The sequence below is a fragment of the Lampetra fluviatilis genome, chromosome 36 (genome assembly GCF_964198595.1).
Source record: "Lampetra fluviatilis chromosome 36, kcLamFluv1.1, whole genome shotgun sequence".
Classification (NCBI taxonomy): Eukaryota; Metazoa; Chordata; class Hyperoartia; order Petromyzontiformes; family Petromyzontidae; genus Lampetra; species Lampetra fluviatilis.
Window position 1 is genome coordinate 10,213,749 of NC_136310.1, and position 19,231 is coordinate 10,232,979.

Sequence of the window (19,231 nt, forward strand, 5' to 3'; positions counted from 1 at the left end):
GCAGTGGCTGTGTGTGTGGCTGTGTGTACAGGCACACACGGCAGTGGCTGTGTGTGTGGCTGTGTGTACAGGCACACACACGGCAGTGGCTGTGTGTGTGGCTGTGTGTGTGGCTGTGTGTACAGGCACACACGGCAGTGGCTGTGTGTGGCTGTGTGTGGCTGTGTGTACAGGCACACTCGGCAGTGGCTGTGCGTGGCTGTGTGTGTGGCTGTGTGTACAGCCGCACACACACACACGGTAGTGGCTGTGTGTGGCTGTGTGTACAGGCACACACGGCAGTGGCTGTGTGTGTGTGGCTGTGTTTACAGGCACACACGGCAGTGGCTGTGTGTGTGGCTGTGTGTACAGGCGCACACACGGCAGTGGCTGTGTGTGTGACTGTGTGTACAGGCACACACACGGCAGTGGCTGTGTGTGTGGCTGTGTGTGTGGCTGTGTGTACAGGCACACACACGGCAGTGGCTGTGTGTGTGGCTGTGTGTGTGGCTGTGTGTACAGGCACACACACGGCAGTGGCTGTGTGTGTGGCTGTGTGTGTGGCTGTGTGTACAGGCACACACACGGCAGTGGCTGTGTGGCTGTGTGTGTGGCTGTGTGTACAGGTACACATGGCAGTGGCTGTGTGTGTGTGGCTGTGTGTACAGGCACACACGGCAGTGGCTGTGTGTACAGGCACACACGGCAGTGGCTGTGTGTGGCTGTGTGTACAGGCACACACGGCAGTGGCTGTGTGTGTGGCTGTGTGTACAGGCACACACGGCAGTAGCTGTGTGTGTGGCTGTGTGTACGCCAGGTGCGAGCGGGGTGGAGCCGGTACGACTGTGTGCACCTGGCCGCCCCAGCGCCCCTCCACTCGGGGCCTGAGGTCACACCCAGGGGGATTGTGGGTAATCAGGTGAGGCGGGCTGCAGGTGTGCGGGAGGGGCGGGGCATGCGAGGGGGCGTGTCGTGGTGGGTGGGTGGGGCCTGGGTGGGCGGGGTTAGTTGAGGAAGGGGGGGGGGGCGTCAGGTGAGACGGGCGACTGGAAGCGCGTGTGTCAGTTGTGTGTGTGTCAGTGTGTGTGTCAGTGTGTGTGTGTCAGTGTGTCTGTGTCAGTTGTGTGTGTGTCAGTGTGTGTGTGTGTCAGTGGGGAGCGGCAGTATGTGTCAGTGTGTCAGTGTGTGTGTGTCAATGTGTCTGTGTCAGTTGTGTGTGTGTCAGTGTGTGCGTCAGTGTGTGTGTCAGTGTGTCTGTGTCAATTGTGTGTGTGTCAGTGTGTGTGTGTCAGTGTGTGTGTGTGTCAGTGGGGAGCGGCAGTATGTGTCAGTGTGTCAGTGTGTGTGTATCAATGTGTCTGTGTCAGTTGTGTGTGTGTCAGTGTGTGTGTCAGTGTGTGCGTCAGTGTGTGTCAGTGTGTCTGTGTCAGTTGTGTGTGTGTCAGTGTGTGTGTCAGTGTGTCAGTGTGTGTGTCAGTCTGTGTGTCAGTGTCTGTGTGTCAGTAGGGAGCGGTGGTGCAGCGGTTAGCGCGCTGCGCTACGAACCCGGCGACCCGGGTTCGATTTCCGCTCACGGCCAACACCGGTGACATCTGAACCGGTTCTGGGCCTCCCCTAGGTCGACTCAGCCTCAAAATGAGTACCTAGTGCCATGAGTAAACATCGCCACTGGGGAGACAAAAGCGGCCAGGCGTGGTGTTGGCCACCCACCCCCTCGCGTGCCCTGCCGGCCTTCATAGGTGCTCGCTAACAGCACTTGCCCCTACAGTCTGTTAAGGCTACACGAGGGATCTTTGTCTTTGTTGGGATGTCGGTGATGATTGTCCGCACCGGTCCTGGACCTCTCCTAGGTCGACTCGGCCTCAAATAAGCACCGAACTTAGAAATCAATGCCACTAGGGAAAGACAAAGGCGACCGGGCGCAGTTGCTGGCTACAGCGCCCTCTTTGCGTGCCGTGCCACGGCCTTCATAGGTGCTTGCAGACAGCACTTGCCCCAGATGTCTGCTAAAGCCGATACGGGGAGTCGTCGTCTTTTTGTGAAGTTGGGATATAGGCGTGTGTGTGTGTGTGAGGTTGGGATATGTGTGTGTGTGTGAGGTTGGGATATAGGGGTGTGTGTGTGTGTGTGTGAGGTTGGGATATAGGGGTGTGTGTGTGTGTGAGGTTGGGATATGTGTGTGTGTGTGAGGTTGGGATATAGGGGTGTGTGTGTGTGTGAGGTTGGGATATGTGTGTGTGTGTGAGGTTGGGATATAGGGGTGTGTGTGTGTGAGGTTGGGATATGTGTGTGTGTGTGAGGTTGGGATATAGGGGTGTGTGTGTGTGTGAGGTTGGGATATGTGTGTGTGTGAGGTTGGGATATAGGGGTGTGTGTGTGTGAGGTTGGGATATGTGTGTGTGTGTGAGGTTGGGATATAGGGGTGTGTGTGTGAGGTTGGGATATAGGGGTGTGTGTGTGTGTGAGGTTGGATATGTGTGTGTGTGTGAGGTTGGATATATGGGTGTGTGTGTGTGTGAGGTTGGGATATGTGTGTGTGTGTGTGTGTGAGGTTGGGATATAGGGGTGTGTGTGTGTGTGAGGTTGGGATATGTGTGTGTGTGTGAGGTTGGGATATAGGGGTGTGTGTGTGAGGTTGGGATATGTGTGTGTGTGTGAGGTTGGGATATAGGGGTGTGTGTGTGTGTGAGGTTGGGATATGTGTGTGTGTGTGAGGTTGGGATATAGGGGTGTGTGTGTGTGTGAGGTTGGGATATGTGTGTGTGTGTGAGGTTGGGATATAGGGGTGTGTGTGTGAGGTTGGGATATAGGGGTGTTTGTGTGTGTGAGGTTGGATATGTGTGTGTGTGTGAGGTTGGATATATGGGTGTGTGTGTGTGAGGTTGGATATGTGTGTGTGTGTGTGAGGTTGGATATATGGGTGTGTGTGTGAGGTTGGATATATGTGTGTGTATGAGGTTGTGATATATGGGTGTGTGTGTGTGAGGTTGGATATATGGGTGTGTGTGAGGTTGGGATATAGAGGTGTGTGTGTGTGAGGTTGGATATAGGGGTGTGTGTGTGTGTGAGGTTGGATATATGTGTGTGTGTGTGTGAGGTTGGATATATGGGTGTGTGTGTGTGAGGTTGGATATATGGGTGTGTGTGTGTGAGGTTGGATATATGTGTGTGTGTGTGCGAGGTTGGATATATGTGTGTGTGTGTGAGGTTGGATATGTGTGTGTGTGTGTGAGGTTGGATATGTGTGTGTGTGTGTGTGAGGTTGGATATGTGTGTGTGTGTGTGAGGTTGGATATGTGTGTGTGTGTGTGAGGTTGGATATATGGGTGTGTGTGAGGTTGAGATATAGAGGTGTGTGTGTGTGAGGTTGGATATAGGGGTGTGTGTGTGTGTGAGGTTGGATATATGGGTGTGTGTGTGAGGTTGGATATATGGGTGTGTGTGTGTGAGATTGTGATATAAGGGTGTGTGTGAGGTTGTGATATATGGCAGGCTGTTCCACCAGGGTACGCGTGGTTGTATCGGTCATCCATCGGTGATGAACGCCTGATGGTTTGCACCCCACCGCATTCGCGTTTTGGTGGAGGAGTCGCCCGATCGTTCCGCTCATGGAGGTAGCCCCCCCCCCCCCTGCACACCACCCCCTTCGTCTTCTTCCTCCACGTGGTGCCGTTGCCGTTCCTGTCGGGACGCGGTTGACGAGAGCGCCCCCCCCCCCCCAAATTGTCATCGGGCGGAAGGAGAAAGAACCCAGCGCCGTCCCTGAGTCGGGTCGTCAGTAACCTTCTCGCTGTGAGACGCCGCTGGTTCCCACCGCCCCCCCACCCCCTCCATGTCTCACGCCACCCGGTGGAGCTGGGGTCCTCGTCGGCCGACGACAGAAGAGTCCAGGACGTGTCCTCCACCACGGACGCCTCTCGACTCCAGACGGGATGGTGGCGGTGGGGATTTTCGATGTCGATACGCAGGGGGAGGAGATTTAGATTTTGCCAAGAACTGTTCAAGTTTCGTGTCTCTGTGTGTGTTAGGTTGGGGAAATGCGGCCGTGCTGCTGGCCACCCACCCCGGCCTTCAAAGGTGCTACTCGCCAACAGCACTTGCCCCAACAGTCTGTTAAGGCTATGCGGGGGATCTTTGTCTTTGGTATACGACTGTGTGTACGTAAGATCGGATTAGATGAGTGGCCGTGTGTGTGTGTGAGGTTGGGTTAGGTGTGTGGCTGTGCATGTGTGTGACAGGTTGGATCGAAGTGCTGGCGCGGTGATTCGCGCTACGCTGCACTACGGACCTGGCGTCCCGAGTTCGATTCCCGTTCACGGCCAACACCAGCGACGATTAGCTCAACCGGTCCTGGGCCTCCCCTAGGTCGACTCAACCTCAAACAAGTCCCTCGTGCGGTGTGTAAACATCGCCACTGGGGAGACAAAGGCGGTCGGGCGTGGTGCTGGCCACCCACCCCCTCCGTGTACCGTGCCGGCCTCCATAGGTGCTCGCTAACAGCACTTGCCCCGACAGTCTGATGAGGCTACACGGGCGATCTTTGTCTTTTGTTCTGTGTGCATGTGCGACTTGATGGAGCGGCGAGCCCACGAGAGCCCGGGGTTTCATGCCTTGCCACGCCTGGGCGCCGCCGTGTCCTTCGCATTGTTGAGTTCAGAAGAAGAGCCACTCCCTGTCGTTTGATGTTACCCTCGATGACTCTCCGCTGATCCGCTGGCTTGTCACCTGTAAGACGCGCCTGCCATTCTGTCACCGCTGCCGGGGGAGCTTCCACTATCGGACCCCATTCAAAACCCACAATTAGCCCGGTCTCGTTGAGCTGTCGAAAAGTTAAAAGCGAAATTTTTAAAAAGCCCCATAGCTGGGGTTGGCATCACCCCCCCCTGACCCCAGGGGGAAATGGGTGAAGCGGATCGATGCCTGGCTTGTGGCCAAGGTGCGCCTCCCAACGGGTTCATCGTGCCACGTGCGCTGATGACCTGGTGCTGCTGGAGCCTCTGCTGCTGAACCTGGAGCCGTGTCACAATGCGGGGACCTTACCAAGCAGCACCGCGAAAACTAAGCGCCTGGTTGGGTACTCTGCGCCATGAAATACTCCAACCTGACGTTTAGCGAAACGTGGACCCTTCTAAAGGAATGTCTGCACCGGTATTAAACATTTAGGCTGGCCTGCCTACGATTCATTATGGTTTTAACCAGATTGAATTGTGTCAGGAGCTCACATACCCTTCCCAGTAAATGAGCTTCTCCGGAAGGCAAGCCTGCGTTGGCTGGATGATGTAGCCCGCATGCCCAAGCAGCTTCTGTTTGGCTGGATCGAGGGGGCTAAACAGGTACGGCCCGGGCTAGAGAAGAGATGGAGTTATGTGGTCCAGGAGGATGTGGAGCTGAGTGGACTTGCCGATGACTGGTACCAGCGGTGTCAAGATCGGCCTCTGTGGAGGAGGCTCCTGAAGGACGCTACTGGGCAGTTGGAGGCAGTCGCCCTCCAGCAACAACAGAGGGTGGAGGAGCGACGCTCACAACAACGAGCGGAGCGCCGGTGCGGATAAAACACAGCAAGTTGGCACAGTGGGCAGCACATCTGATGCATCTGCCAGTCATTTAAAAGTCAGTCAACCCAAGGCACCTGCTGGGTCTGCCCCGTTGACCTCTTGCGAATAGCGAGCCTTCGGCACTTCACGTGGCCTCAAAGGGGCACCTAGCCTGGCACAAGCGTTGTGGTGACGTCACCGCCACTTGATGGCAAATGGCGGCTGTTGCCGTGTGGTTGGGTATGACATTTTGGTTGTGCATTATTGTGTCCCCGCGTGTGTCCGCGTTTGTCCGCGTGTGTGCACCGAGGAACGTAGCTGCTTCACATCCAATCAAGCCCAGTGCTCACGCTCCACCCTGAGCCCTCCTTAACTCCACGCGAATGCTCGCCCGCTCGCTCGCCCGCCCACTCAAAGTGTCCCCGTTGAATGGCATGCACAGGGGTCGGCGACTTGCGGCTCCTTAAGGCACTGATCCGTGGCGTCATTGATTGAGGACCACCGTTTTGTAATAACCACGAGCATTGCGACTCTTGGGATACGGTGAGATTTCTTTACCGAATTCGAAAAAAATGTCTCTTCTTGTTATGTTGGTTTGCCGACCCCTGCTAATGCACAACAATAATTATACTCGTTTCAACTTGTCATCTAAAGTAAAAAAAGAAGTATATTTTACCAGGTGAGGCCCACTGAGCTATATAGACTTGGCCACAGATGATAGCCTAACGAAGTGGCTTATCGCGTGGAAATTTAGAGCAGCCAAACACTCTTAATGCGTGTTTCTAAATGTGGAGGGAAAGAGCGGAGGACCCCGAGAAAAATCCACGCGACCACGGGGAGACGTGCAAACTCCAAATATACAGCAGCAGGCGTCAGGGTCGGGATCGAACTCACGACCTCCTGTGTACCAGGCGAGGTCGTTAACATCTCCTAGCCACCGTGGCGCCCTACTGTGCGGAGTTGCACAGGAGTCCACGCACTCTCGGAGAGAGGACGACTTAGAGGCGCAACGAACCAACCGCACACAATGGTGAGGAAGGACGGCCACGTGGCGAGCCGGTGCCAAATTCTCCCCCAAGCTCTCGGGTACTCTACATGTGAAGGTGTCACATCGGCCAAAGGAACGAGCGTTCACATGTGGGAGGATCCCGGAGCACCCGGAGATATTCCATGCTTGAGAGGGGGAAACACTCGATCCCACTTTTGCTGTACTTAAATTCTGGCGAGCAAGCGTATGGACCTTCTTGACGCCCACGGCTAGAAGGGAGTTTCACAACCACGTCCGTGCGGTAATCCACCAACCCTCGCTGCTGCTGCCTCCACAGCGCTGGGCTACAGGCATGCGCCAACAGTGCACCGGCACATGTGTGCAGTGCTGTTGGCGGGCACCTATCAAGGCAGGCTTGGTACAGGAGAGGAGTGCTGTGGTCAGCACCGCCCCACACCGCACCAGGTACTCATTTAAGGCCGGGTCGACCCACGAGAGGGCCCAGGACCGGTTCGGATATCATTCACCGTTTGTAGCGTTCGTGCGCGAACCACTGCACCACCGCTCCCCACGACACACAGACGACACATTCACACTCACCCGAGAAAGATCCCCTGCATAGCCTAGAACGGACCTGGGGTTAGTGCTGCTAGAGGGTAGCAACTATGAAGGCCGGCACGACACGCCAGGCGGGTGGGTGGCCAGCACCACGCACGGCCCCGCCGCCTTTGTCTCCCCGGTGCTGATGTTCACACATTCGCACCACGGACTCCTTTAGGTCTGAGTCGACCTAGGGGAGGCCCAGGACCAGTTCAAATATTCGCCGTCGTTGACCGCGAGCGCGGGCATCGCAACTCGGGTCGCCGGGTTCGTTGCGCAGTGGGCTAATCGCTGCGCCGCCGCTCCCCCCGTGTAGCCTGTAACAGGCGATAGGGACAAGTGCTGTTAGCGAGTGGATGGCCAGCACCACGCCCGGCCGCCTTTGTCTCCCTAGTGGCGATGTACGAGTGAGTGTCTCTGTCATCACCATCATCATCATCACAATCCATGGGCAGCGAGCCCGTAGTAGGTGTCCGCTGCACTTGCCGCCCCCAACCCAGCCCCCTACGCACGCGTCCGCTAAGTGGCGGTATAAGCGACGACTTTAATTTATATTGAGACGTGACGAAATATAACCGTCGCGTGGCACGTAGCATGGGACACGTGGTTCTCAGTACAGCAGTAACGCGCGCAGCCCTGATCACAGCTCATGACACGTGACGAACGCTTAAATACAGAGTACATGCGATCCCCGACTTACAATAAACGACGGTCAATCAGCACAGAGTAACAAGTGAATATCTCCCGCACGCAAAGACAAAGTTCCCCCGTATAGCCTTTAACAGGCTGTTGGGGCAAGTGTTGTTAGCGAGTAGCACCAATTGAAGGCCGGCACGGCACACGAGAGGATTGGGTGGTCGCCTTTGTCTCCCCGGTGGCGATATTTGCACACCGCACCAGGTACTCATTTAAGGCTGAGTTTACCGAGGGGAGATCAGCACCGGTTCAAATATTCGCCAGGGATATTGGCCGTGAGCGGGAATTGAACTCGGGTCGCTGGGTTGGTAGTGCAGGCACGCTAACTGCTGCCCCACCGCTCCCCACAATCTCTCACAAGCACGCACATCTGCATCCCACGCACACAGCACGCAGCATACGCTTACCCACACGCATACCCACACGCTTACCCACACACTTACGCACACACTTACCCACACGCTTACCCACACACTTACGCACACACTTACCCACACGCTTACCCACACACTTACCCACACGCTTACCCACACACTTACCCACACGCTACCCACACGCTTACCCACACGCTTACCCACACACTTACCCACACGCTTACCCACACGCTTACCCACACGCTTACCCACACGCTTACCCACACGCTTACCCACACGCTTACCCACACGCTTACCCACACGCTTACCCACACGCTTACCCACACGCTTACCCACACGCTTACCCACACGCTTACCCACACGCTTACCCACACGCTTACCCACACGCTTACCCACACGCTTACCCACACGCTTACCCACACGCTTACCCACACACTTACCCACACGCTACCCACACGCTTACCCACACGCTTACCCACACGCTTACCCACACGCTTACCCACACGCTTACCCACACGCTTACCCACGCACTTACCCACACGCTTACCCACACGCTTACGCACACGCTTACCCACACACTTACCCACACGCTTACCCACACACTTACCCACACGCTTACCCACACGCTTACCCACACGCTTACCCACACGCTTACCCACACGCTTACCCACACGCTTACGCACACGCTTACCCACACACTTACCCACACGCTTACCCACACACTTACCCACACGCTTACCCACACGCTTACCCACACGCTTACCCACACGCTTACCCACACACTTACCCACACGCTTACCCACACGCTTACCCACACACTTACCCACACACTTACCCACACGCTTACCCACACGCTTACCCACACACTTAAGCACACGCTACCCACACGCGTACACAGCGGCACGCACGCTCCAGTGACGACTTTGCTGACGGACACGATGGTGACGATGGTGACGATGGTGACCGCGGTGATGATCTACGCAAGGGTTGCAGGTGGCGATGGTGGTGCTGACGTTGATGACGATGTTTTTTTTTTAATAAACCCAGAAAATTCTCACCAAGTGGCATACGGCCAATTCCCTCTGATTACGGACAGCGCAGTTCTGTTGGGGCTCCGTGCGTAAGGAGAGAGCAGAGCTGCGCGGGAGAAACCCCAACTCGTACGAGGGGGGGGTCAACATCGCTCGCGTAGCTCCTTCTCGTGCCCACCAACTCACCACCGCCTTGGCACGCTTGGGAGATGTACTCGTCTCTTTGCGATCCACCAACCCTTGCCTCCTCCAAGGCACCGGGTCCCGGAGGGGGGGTGGGGGGTGCGGATGGTGATTGTCATCATTGTCATGATCGCTCAGCCTCGCTGAGTCCCCAAGACGAAATTCCAGTAGGGTCCTGCCAAGTTTTCAGAGTAGGGGGCGACGTTGCTGCTGTTGCTCCTGCTGCTGCATGTAATCCCAGTAAGAGTCATTTGCGGTGTAACATCGGCATATTTTTACCGACAAAGCCAGTCACATTGTCTCTGTTTGTTTTCTTGTTTGGCTGTGAGAGGAAACTGGAGAGCTCGGGAGGAAACCCACGCAGGACAGAGAGGGACAGGGCGTACAAACTCCGCACAGAAAGGGTGCACGTGGGTCGGGAATCGAACCCGGCTCTTTCTTCCTGTGGTTGGGTGGATTGATTGAGTTTGTGGACGACTGCGTGTACAAGATGATCGAGCGGGTGGGCGAGCGAGCGAGTGAGCGAGTCAGCCTCAATCTATCACAACCCCGCAGCAATGACTGGTACCAGACCTCGGTACAAATCGCAACCTCCCTACTGGCGCCAGCCGGACCCGACGCCGATTCCCCGGACTCTGCCCGGGTCCAATCCGGGACAGGCGGTGGCCCGAGCACACGTTCCCGAGAGCGCTTTGTGAGCGCGCGAGCGTAGGAATGCACGAGTGGGCGCGTGCGTGCACGAGCGAGCGAGCGAGTGAGCGTGCGTGTGTGAGCAAGTTGGTGTGTGTGGGTGAGCGTGCTTTGTTGGGTATTCCACAGTAGGGGGCACAGCATCTGCCGGTCAGTCAACCCACGGCACCTGCAGGGTCTGTCCCGTGACCTCCTGCCTGCAGCGGAGCCTTCAACACTTCGCGTGGCCTCAAAGTGCACCTAGCCTGGCACAGGCGCCGTAGTGACGTCACTGCCACTTGGTGGCGAGTGGCGGCTGTTCTTGTTGTGTTGTGTATGTGTGTACGAGTGTGTGTGTGGTGTGCGGGTGAGTGAGCTAGTGTTTGTGTGTGTGTACGAGTGTGTGTGTTGTGTGTGTCTGTGTGTGTACGAGTGTGTGTGTTGTGTGTGTCTGTGTGTGTACGAGTGCGTGTGTCGACGTGTGTCTGTGTGTACCAGCGCGCAGCGAGGGTCGCAGGTTGTGGGGGGGCTTATGTGACGTCACGAACACGAGGGGGGGGGGGGGCGGCGCACGGAGTTGCCCCCTTAGCACCTTTTGGTATCACAAATGATTGGCATAGCACCACAGTCACATTCACGGGGGCACGGGGTCAGGGCGGCATAGGGGCACGAGGGCACGGGGTCACGTGCGCTGGAGACAAGGGGGTCACGGGGGTCACGGGAGTCACGGGGGACGTGGTTACACGTTCTCTCTGCACGTTCTCAGCCTGAGACGGACGGCGGTTTGGTCGTGCGTTAGTTCAGAGGCATCGCGGCCGCCCTGGTCTCTGAGGTGGGGCCCGCCGGGAGCAACTGGCATGCACGCACGCACGGGCACACGCGCACGGGCACACGCACACACACAGAAGACGCGGACACCCAAGCACAGACACAAACAGGCACGCAGACGCACGCGCAGGCAAAGAAGCTCTCCACGCACGTTCGCACGCACGCACGGGAGCGCACCTCGCACGTACACGCACACGCACGGACGTGCGCACACACACGCACGGACGTGCGCACACACACGCACGGACGTGCGCACACACACGCCGCGCGTTAGCCAAGCGGCAACTGCCCGTGTCAATGAAGCGCATTACGGGTTAAACACAGCACGTAGCCGTGGTGTTAGTACAGTCAGCCACACGTCGTCACCACCTCCACTGGCACCGCTACCGTTTAGCCCGGCACGCTGAACGTTGGCATTGTGGTGATCATTACCACGTCATGGGTCACGTGATGGGTGACGTGATGGGTCACGTGATGGGTGATGAGTGACGTGATGGGTCACGTGATGGGTGACGTGATGGGTCACGTGATGGGTGATGGGTCACGTGATGAGTGACGTGGTGGGTCACGTGATGGGGTCACGTGATGGGTGACGTGATGGGTCACGTGATGAGTGACGTGGTGGGTGACGTGATGAGTCACGTGATGGGTGATGGGTCACGTGATGGGTGATGTGGTGGGTCACGTGATGGGGTCACCTGATGCGTGACGTGATGGGTCACGTGATGGGTGACGTGGTGGGTGACGTGATGGGTGACGTGATGGGTGACGTGATGGGTCACGTGATGGGTGACGTGGTGGGTGACGTGATGGGTCACGTGATGGGTGACGTGATGGGTCACGTGATGGGGTCACGTGATGGGTCACGTGATGGGTGACGTGATGGGTGACGTGATGGGTCACGTGATGGGTCACGTGATGGGTGACGTGATGGGTCACGTGATGGGTGACGTGATGGGTGACGTGATGGGTCACGTGATGGGGTCACGTGATGGGTCACGTGATGGGTGACGTGATGGGTGACGTGATGGGTCACGTGATGGGTGACGACACCCCGAGTGAAGAGGGACTTCAGCGGCAGTGAGATGATGGCAGGGATTGTGTGTGTGCATGTGTGTGTGTGCGTGTGTGCGCGTCTGCACGCGTGTGTGTGCGCATCTGCGTGCGTGTGCGTGTGCATGCGTGTGGGGAGCGGTAGTGTAGTGGTCAGCGCGCTACAGCACGAACCCGGTGACCCAAGTTCGATTCCGGCTCATGACCAACAACACCAGTGTGGTGGATTCTGGGGGGATTCGTGGCGAGCGCTACGTGGTGAGCACGGTGGTGTGAGTGGCGCGGTGGGTGAGCATGGCTGGTGAGCGTGGAGGGTGAACGTGGAGGGTGAGCGTGGAGGGTGAGCGTGGAGGGTGAGCGTGGAGGGTGAGCACGGCGGGTGAGCGTGGAGGGTGAGCGTGGAGGGTGAGCGTGGAGGGTGAGCGTGGAGGGTGAGCGTGGAGGGTGAGCGTGGCGGGTGAGCGTGGAGGGTGAGCGTGGAGGGTGAGCGTGGAGGGTGAGCACGGCGGGTGAGCGTGGAGTGTGAGCACGGCGGGTGAGCGTGGAGTGTGAGCATGGTGGGTGAGCGTGGAGGGTGAGCGTGGCTGGTGAGCGTGGAGGGTGAGCGTGGCTGGTGAGCGTGGCGGGTGAGCGTGGAGGGTGAGCGTGGAGGGTGAGCGTGGCGGGTGAGCGTGGAGGGTGAGCGTGGTGGGTGAGAGTGGCTGGTGAGCGTGGAGGGTGAGCGTGGCTGGTGAGCGTGGCGGGTGAGCGTGGAGGGTGAGAGTGGCTGGTGAGCGTGGAGGGTGAGCGTGGCGGGTGAGCGTGGAGGGTGAGCGTGGAGGGTGAGAGTGGCTGGTGAGCGTGGAGGGTGAGCGTGGCTGGTGAGCGTGGCGGGTGAGCGTGGAGGGTGAGAGTGGCTGGTGAGCGTGGAGGGTGAGAGTGGCTGGTGAGCGTGGAGGGTGAGCGTGGCTGGTGAGCGTGGAGGGTGAGCGTGGAGGGTGAGCGTGGCTGGTGAGCGTGGAGGGTGAGCGTGGCGGGTGAGAGTGGCTGGTGAGCGTGGAGGGTGAGCGTGGCTGGTGAGTGTGGCGGGTGAGCGTGGAGGGTGAGCGTGGAGGGTGAGCGTGGCGGGTGAGCGTGGTGGGTGAGCGTGGTGGGTGAGCGTGGAGGGTGAGCATGGTGGGTGAGCGTGGAGGGTGAGCGTGGTGGGTGAGCATGGAGGGTGAGCGTGGCGGGTGAGCGTGGCGGGTGAGCATGGCGGGTGAGCGTGTCGGGTGAGCGTGGCAGGTGAGCGTGGCGGGTGAGCGTGGAGGGTGAGCGTGGAGGGTGAGCGTGGCGGGTGAGCGTGGCGGGTGAGCGTGGAGGGTGAGCGTGCCTCACCTTGCACGTGCAGCAGCGCGCGTCCCGTGTCCATGTCCAGCATGTTGGAGCCGGTACAGGTGTAGGAGCCGGCGTCGGTGCTGCGGGCGCCCACGATGGTGAGGATGCCATTGAAGTCCTGGGCGTGCGCGGGCAGCATCCCGTCGCTGTCGCGCGTCCACACCAGCGTGTAGGCGGGCAGCTGGGCCGCAGGGAGGACGGGCACAGAGGGACCGCGTGAGCGTGCGTAAGGGTGGGAGCGAGTGGGAGGGTGAGAAGTTGAGAGGTCGCGAGGGCGGGAGGTCAGGAGGTCGGGAGGTTGAGAGGGTGAGTGGGTGAGAGAGTGAGGGGTTGAGAGGGTGAGTGGGTGAGTGGGTGAGTGAGTGGTTGAGAGGGTGAGTGAGTGAGAGGTTGAGAGGGTGAGTGGGTGAGAGAGTGAGAGGGTGAGTGGGTGAGTGAGTGAGGGGTTGAGAGGGTGATTGGGTGAGTGGGTGGTTGAGAGGGTGAGTGAGTGAAAGGTTGAGAGGGTGAGTGGGTGAGTGGGTGAGAGAGTGAGAGAGTGAGAGGGTGAGTGGGTGAGTGGATGAGAGAGTGAGAGGGTGAGTGGGTGAGAGAGTGAGAGGGTGAGTGGGTGAGTGGGTGAGAGAGTGAGTGGGTGAGAGGGTGAGTGGGTGAGAGGGTGAGTGGGTGAGTGAGTGAGGGGTTGAGAGGGTGAGTGGGTGAGTGGGTGAGAGAGTGAGTGGGTGAGAAAGTGAGAGGGTGAGTGGGTGAGAGGTTGAGAGGGTGATTGGGTGAGTGGGTGAGGGGTTGAGTGAGTGAGAGGGTGAGTGGGTGAGTGGGTGAGAGGGTGAGTGGGTAAGTGAGTGGGTGAGAGGATGAGTGGGTGAGAGAGTGAGTGGGTGAGTGGGTGAGTGGGTGAGGGGTTGAGAGGGGGAGTGGGTGAGAGAGTGAGGGGTTGAGAGGGTGAGTGGGTGAGTGGGTGAGTGGGTGAGAGAGTGAGTGAGTGAGAGAGTGAGAGGGTGAGGGGTTGAGAGAGTGAGGGGTTGAGTGAGTGAGTGGGTAAGAGGGTGAGTGGGTGAGAGGTTGAGAGGTTGAGAGGGTGATTGGGTGAGTGGGTGAGGGGTTGAGTGAGTGAGAGGGTGAGTGGGTGAGTGGGTGAGTGTGTGAGTGGGTGAGAGTGTGAGGGGTTGAGTGGGTGAGTGGCGTGGCCGGGTCTCACCGTGCTCACGGCCGTGCAGATGAAGGTGACCGTTCCTCCCGGCCGCACGACGCGCACGATCGGCTCCTCCACGCGCACCGTGATCGGCCGGCGTGTGCGTGCTGTGCGGCGCACACACAAAGATAAAAATTCCCCGTATAGCAAGCAACAGACTGTTGGGGCAAGTGTTGTTTAGCGAGTAGCATCTATGAAGTCCGGCGCGGCGCACAATTCAGGGGGGGGGGGGGGTGGCCAGCACCGCGCCCGGCCGCCTTTGTCTCTCTAGTCACGACCAGGTACTCATTTTGAGACTGAGTCAACCACGTGGAGGTCCAGGACCGGTTCAGATAATCGTCACCGGTGTTGGCTGTGAGCGGGAATCGAACTCGGGTCACCAGGCTCGCGACGCTAACAGCTACACTGCCACTCCCTATTAGGACACACACACACACGTACACACACACGTACACACACACACGCACACACACACGCACACACACGTACACACACACACGCACACACACACACGCACACACACACACGTACACACACACACGCACACACACACACGTACACACACACACGCACACACACACACGTACACACACGTACACACACACACGGACACACACACACGGACACACACACACGCACACACACGTACACACACACACGTACACACACACACGTACACACACACACGCACACACACGTACACACACACACGGACACACACACACGGACACACACACACGCACACACACACACGTACACACACACACACGTACACACACACACGCACACACGCACACACACACGCACACACACACGTACACACACACACGTACACACACACACGCACACACACACACGTACACACACACACGCACACACACACACGTACACACACACACGTACACACACACACACGTACACACACACACGCACACACACACACGTACACACACACACGCACACACACACACGTACACACACACGCACACACACACACGCACACACACACACACGTACACACACACACGCACACACACGCACACACACACACACGTACACACACACGTACACACGCACACACACACACACACGTACACACACACGTACACACACACACGTACACACACACACGTACACACACGCACACACACACGTACACACACACACGTACACACACACACATACACACACACACGTACACACACACACGCACACACACACACGTACACACACACACGTACACACACACGCACACACACACGTACACACACACGTACATACACACACGTACACACACACACGTACACACACACACGCACACACACACGTACACACACACACGTACACACACACACGCACACACACACGTACACACACACACGTACACACACACACGCACACACACACACGCACACACACACACGCACACACACACACGCACACACACACACGCACACACACGTACACACACACACACGCACACACACACACACGCACACACACACGCACACACACGTACACACACACACGTACACACACACACGTACACAGATACAGACGCACACACACACACGCACACACACACGCACACACACACGTACACACACACACACGCACACACACACGCACGTACACACACACACGTACACACACGCACGCACACACACGCACGCACACACACGCACGTACACACACACACGCACACACACACACGTACACACACACACGTACACACACACACACGCACACACACACACGCACACACACACACGCACACACACACGCACACACACACACGTACACACACACACACACGTACACACACACACGCACACACACACACGTACACACACACACGCACACACACACACGCACACACACACACGTACACACACACACGCACACACACACGTACACACACACACGTACACACACACACGTACACACACACACGCACACACACACACGTACACACACACACGTACACACACACACGTACACACACACGTACACACACACACGTACACACACGTACACACACACACACACACGTACACACACACACGTACACACACACACGTACACACACACGCACACACACACACGGACACACACGTACACACACACATGTACACACACACACACACGTACACACACGTACACACACACACGTACACACACGTACACACACACACGTACACACACACACGTACACACACACGTACACACACACACGTACACACACACACGCACACACACACACGGACACACACACGTACACACACACGTACACACACACACGTACACACACACACGTACACACACACACGTACACACACACACGGACACACACACGTACACACACACACACGTACACACACACGCGGACACACACACGTACACACACACACGTACACACACACACACGGACACACACACGTACACACACACGTACACACACACACGGACACACACACGAACACACACACATGGACACACACACGGACGCACACACACGGACACACACACACGGACACACGGACACACACACGTACACACACACGGACACACACACGTACACACACACGGACACACACACATGGACACACACACGGACGCACACACACGGACACACACACATGGACACGCACGCACCGGTGACGGTGATGGTTGCCTGGCTGGAGTTGCTGCCCGTGCGGCTCTGGCACGTGCACACGTACACCCCGCCATCCGACGCCTGCACGTCCTGGAATGACAGTTCCTGGCCTGGGGTCGGAGGGCAAGGGGTAAAGGGCGAGGGGTAGGAGGCGAGGGGTGGGGTCGGAGGGCAAGGGGTAGAGGGCGAGGGGTGGGAGGTGAGGGGTGGGGTCGGAGGGCAAGGGGTAGAGGGCGAGGGGTGGGGTCGGGTCGTTTAACGTTTTGGGCTGCACTCGGCCACTGTATGTGTGTGCGTGTGTATGTGTGTGCGTGCGTGTGTATGTGTGTGTGCGTGCGTGTGTGTGCGTGTGTGTGCGTGTGTTTGTGCGTGTGTGTGCGCGTGAGTGTGTGCGTGTGTATGTGTATGTGTGTGCGTGTGTGTGCGTGTGTGCATGTGTATGTGCGTGTGGGTGCATGCGTGTGTGTGTGCGTGTGTATGTGTGTGCGTGTGTATGTGTGTGCGTGCGTGTGTGTGTATGTTTGTGTGCGTGTGTGTGCGTGTGTGTGTATGTGCGTGTGTGTGTGCGTGTGTGTGTGCGTGTGTATGTGTGTGTGTGTGCGTGTGTGTGCGTGTGTGTGTGCGTGTGTGTGCGCGTGTGTATGTGTGTGCGTGTGTGTGCGTGTGTGTGCGTGTGTGCGCGTGTATGTGCGTGTGTGTGTGCGTGTGTGTGTGCGTGTGTATGTGTGTGTGTGTGTGCGTGTGTGTGTGTGTGTGCGCGTGTGTGTGTGCGTGGGTGTGTGTGTGCGTGTGTGTGTGCGTGTGTATGTGTGTGCGTGTGTATGTGTGTGCGTGCGTGTGTGTGCGTGTGTGTGCGTGTGTGTGTGTGCATGTGCGTGTGGGGCAGTTGTGGAGAAAGTGGAGAGGTTTATGTTTCTGTGCAGTGTGCTTATAACCAGCTTCGGTTTGACAGCAGAGGTCTCACGCCAAATCAGTCGGGCGGCATTCTCTTTTCATCAGCTGCGTAACGCTGCAATGTGGAAACAACCTGGCATATCCCCCCCATACGAAGCTTCGAATCTTCTCGGCCACGGCCATACCCTCCATTCCGTATGCTTGCGAAATGTGGACCCCTCTCATGGAACATCTTCACCAGTTAAGAAACATTCAGGCTGACCAGGCTGGATTGTGTGAAGAGCTCATAAATCCTTGAACGATCGGTACACGCTCTCATCGACGAGTTCCTCTGGCAGGCAAGGCTGCGTTGGCTGGGTCATGTATGTCATCTGCTCAAGCAGTTTTTGTTCGGCCAAATATAGGGGGCTAAGTGGGCGCGGCATGGGCTAGTGAAGAAATGGAATGATGTGGTCTGAATGGATATGGAGCTGAGTGTACCAACGGTTTAAAGATCGGCCTCTATGGAGGAGGCTCATGAAGGACGCGACTGAGCAGTTGGAGGCATTCGCCCTCCAGCAACAATGGAGGGAGGAGGAGCGACGCTCACAACAACGAGCGGAGCGCCGGGCGGATAAAACACAGTCGGGGGCACGGGTGGTGCATCTGCCAGTCATCTCAGTCAGTCAACCCATGGCACCTCGGTCTTTCCCGTGACCTCCTGCCAGCGGGCATTCAAGACTTCATGTGGCCTTAAAGTACACATAGCCTGGCACAAGCACCGTGGTGACGTGACCACCACTTAGTGGCGAATGGCGGTTGTTATTGTTGTTGTTGTGTTTGTGCGTGAGTGAGTTCCATACCTTGCAGTCTCATCTGCCCCCTTTCAGAGATGGCCTGCCCATCGGCGCGGGCCCAGTCGTACCGAACAGAAGGGGCCCCGGTTGCCTGGCAACGCAGGGTGACTCCATCTCCCGTCGCCACGACGATGCGGTCCGGCACGATCCTTATCAAGAGCGGAGTCCGGTCTGGTGTCCATACAAAGACAAAGATCCCCCGTGTAGCCTTCACATACCGTTGCGGCAAGTTCTGGTTGCGAGCGTCTATGCAGGCGGGCACGGCGCACGAGGGGGTGGGGGGCCAGCACCACGCCCGGCCGCCTTTGTCTCCTCAGTGCTGGTGTTGACAACACATCGCGCCAGGTACTCATTTAAGGCTG

The 19,231-nt window shown here is 57.7% G+C and overlaps 1 protein-coding gene across 6 annotated transcripts in view; it reads right to left on the reverse strand.

Annotated features, from left to right (window-relative positions):
- Positions 1-19,231, reverse strand: part of HSPG2 (heparan sulfate proteoglycan 2) — a 196,729-nt gene that overhangs the window by 39,608 nt on the left and 137,890 nt on the right. For all 6 annotated transcript variants that reach the window (XM_078873345.1, XM_078873343.1, XM_078873342.1 and 3 more), the window contains 4 exons: positions 18,876-19,040; positions 17,139-17,249; positions 14,490-14,590; positions 13,292-13,472 (listed from right to left, as the gene is read on the reverse strand). In XM_078873345.1, coding sequence (XP_078729471.1) covers positions 13,292-13,472; positions 14,490-14,590; positions 17,139-17,249; positions 18,876-19,040 — 558 coding nt within the window. The remainder of the gene's footprint in view (positions 1-13,291; positions 13,473-14,489; positions 14,591-17,138; positions 17,250-18,875; positions 19,041-19,231) is intronic.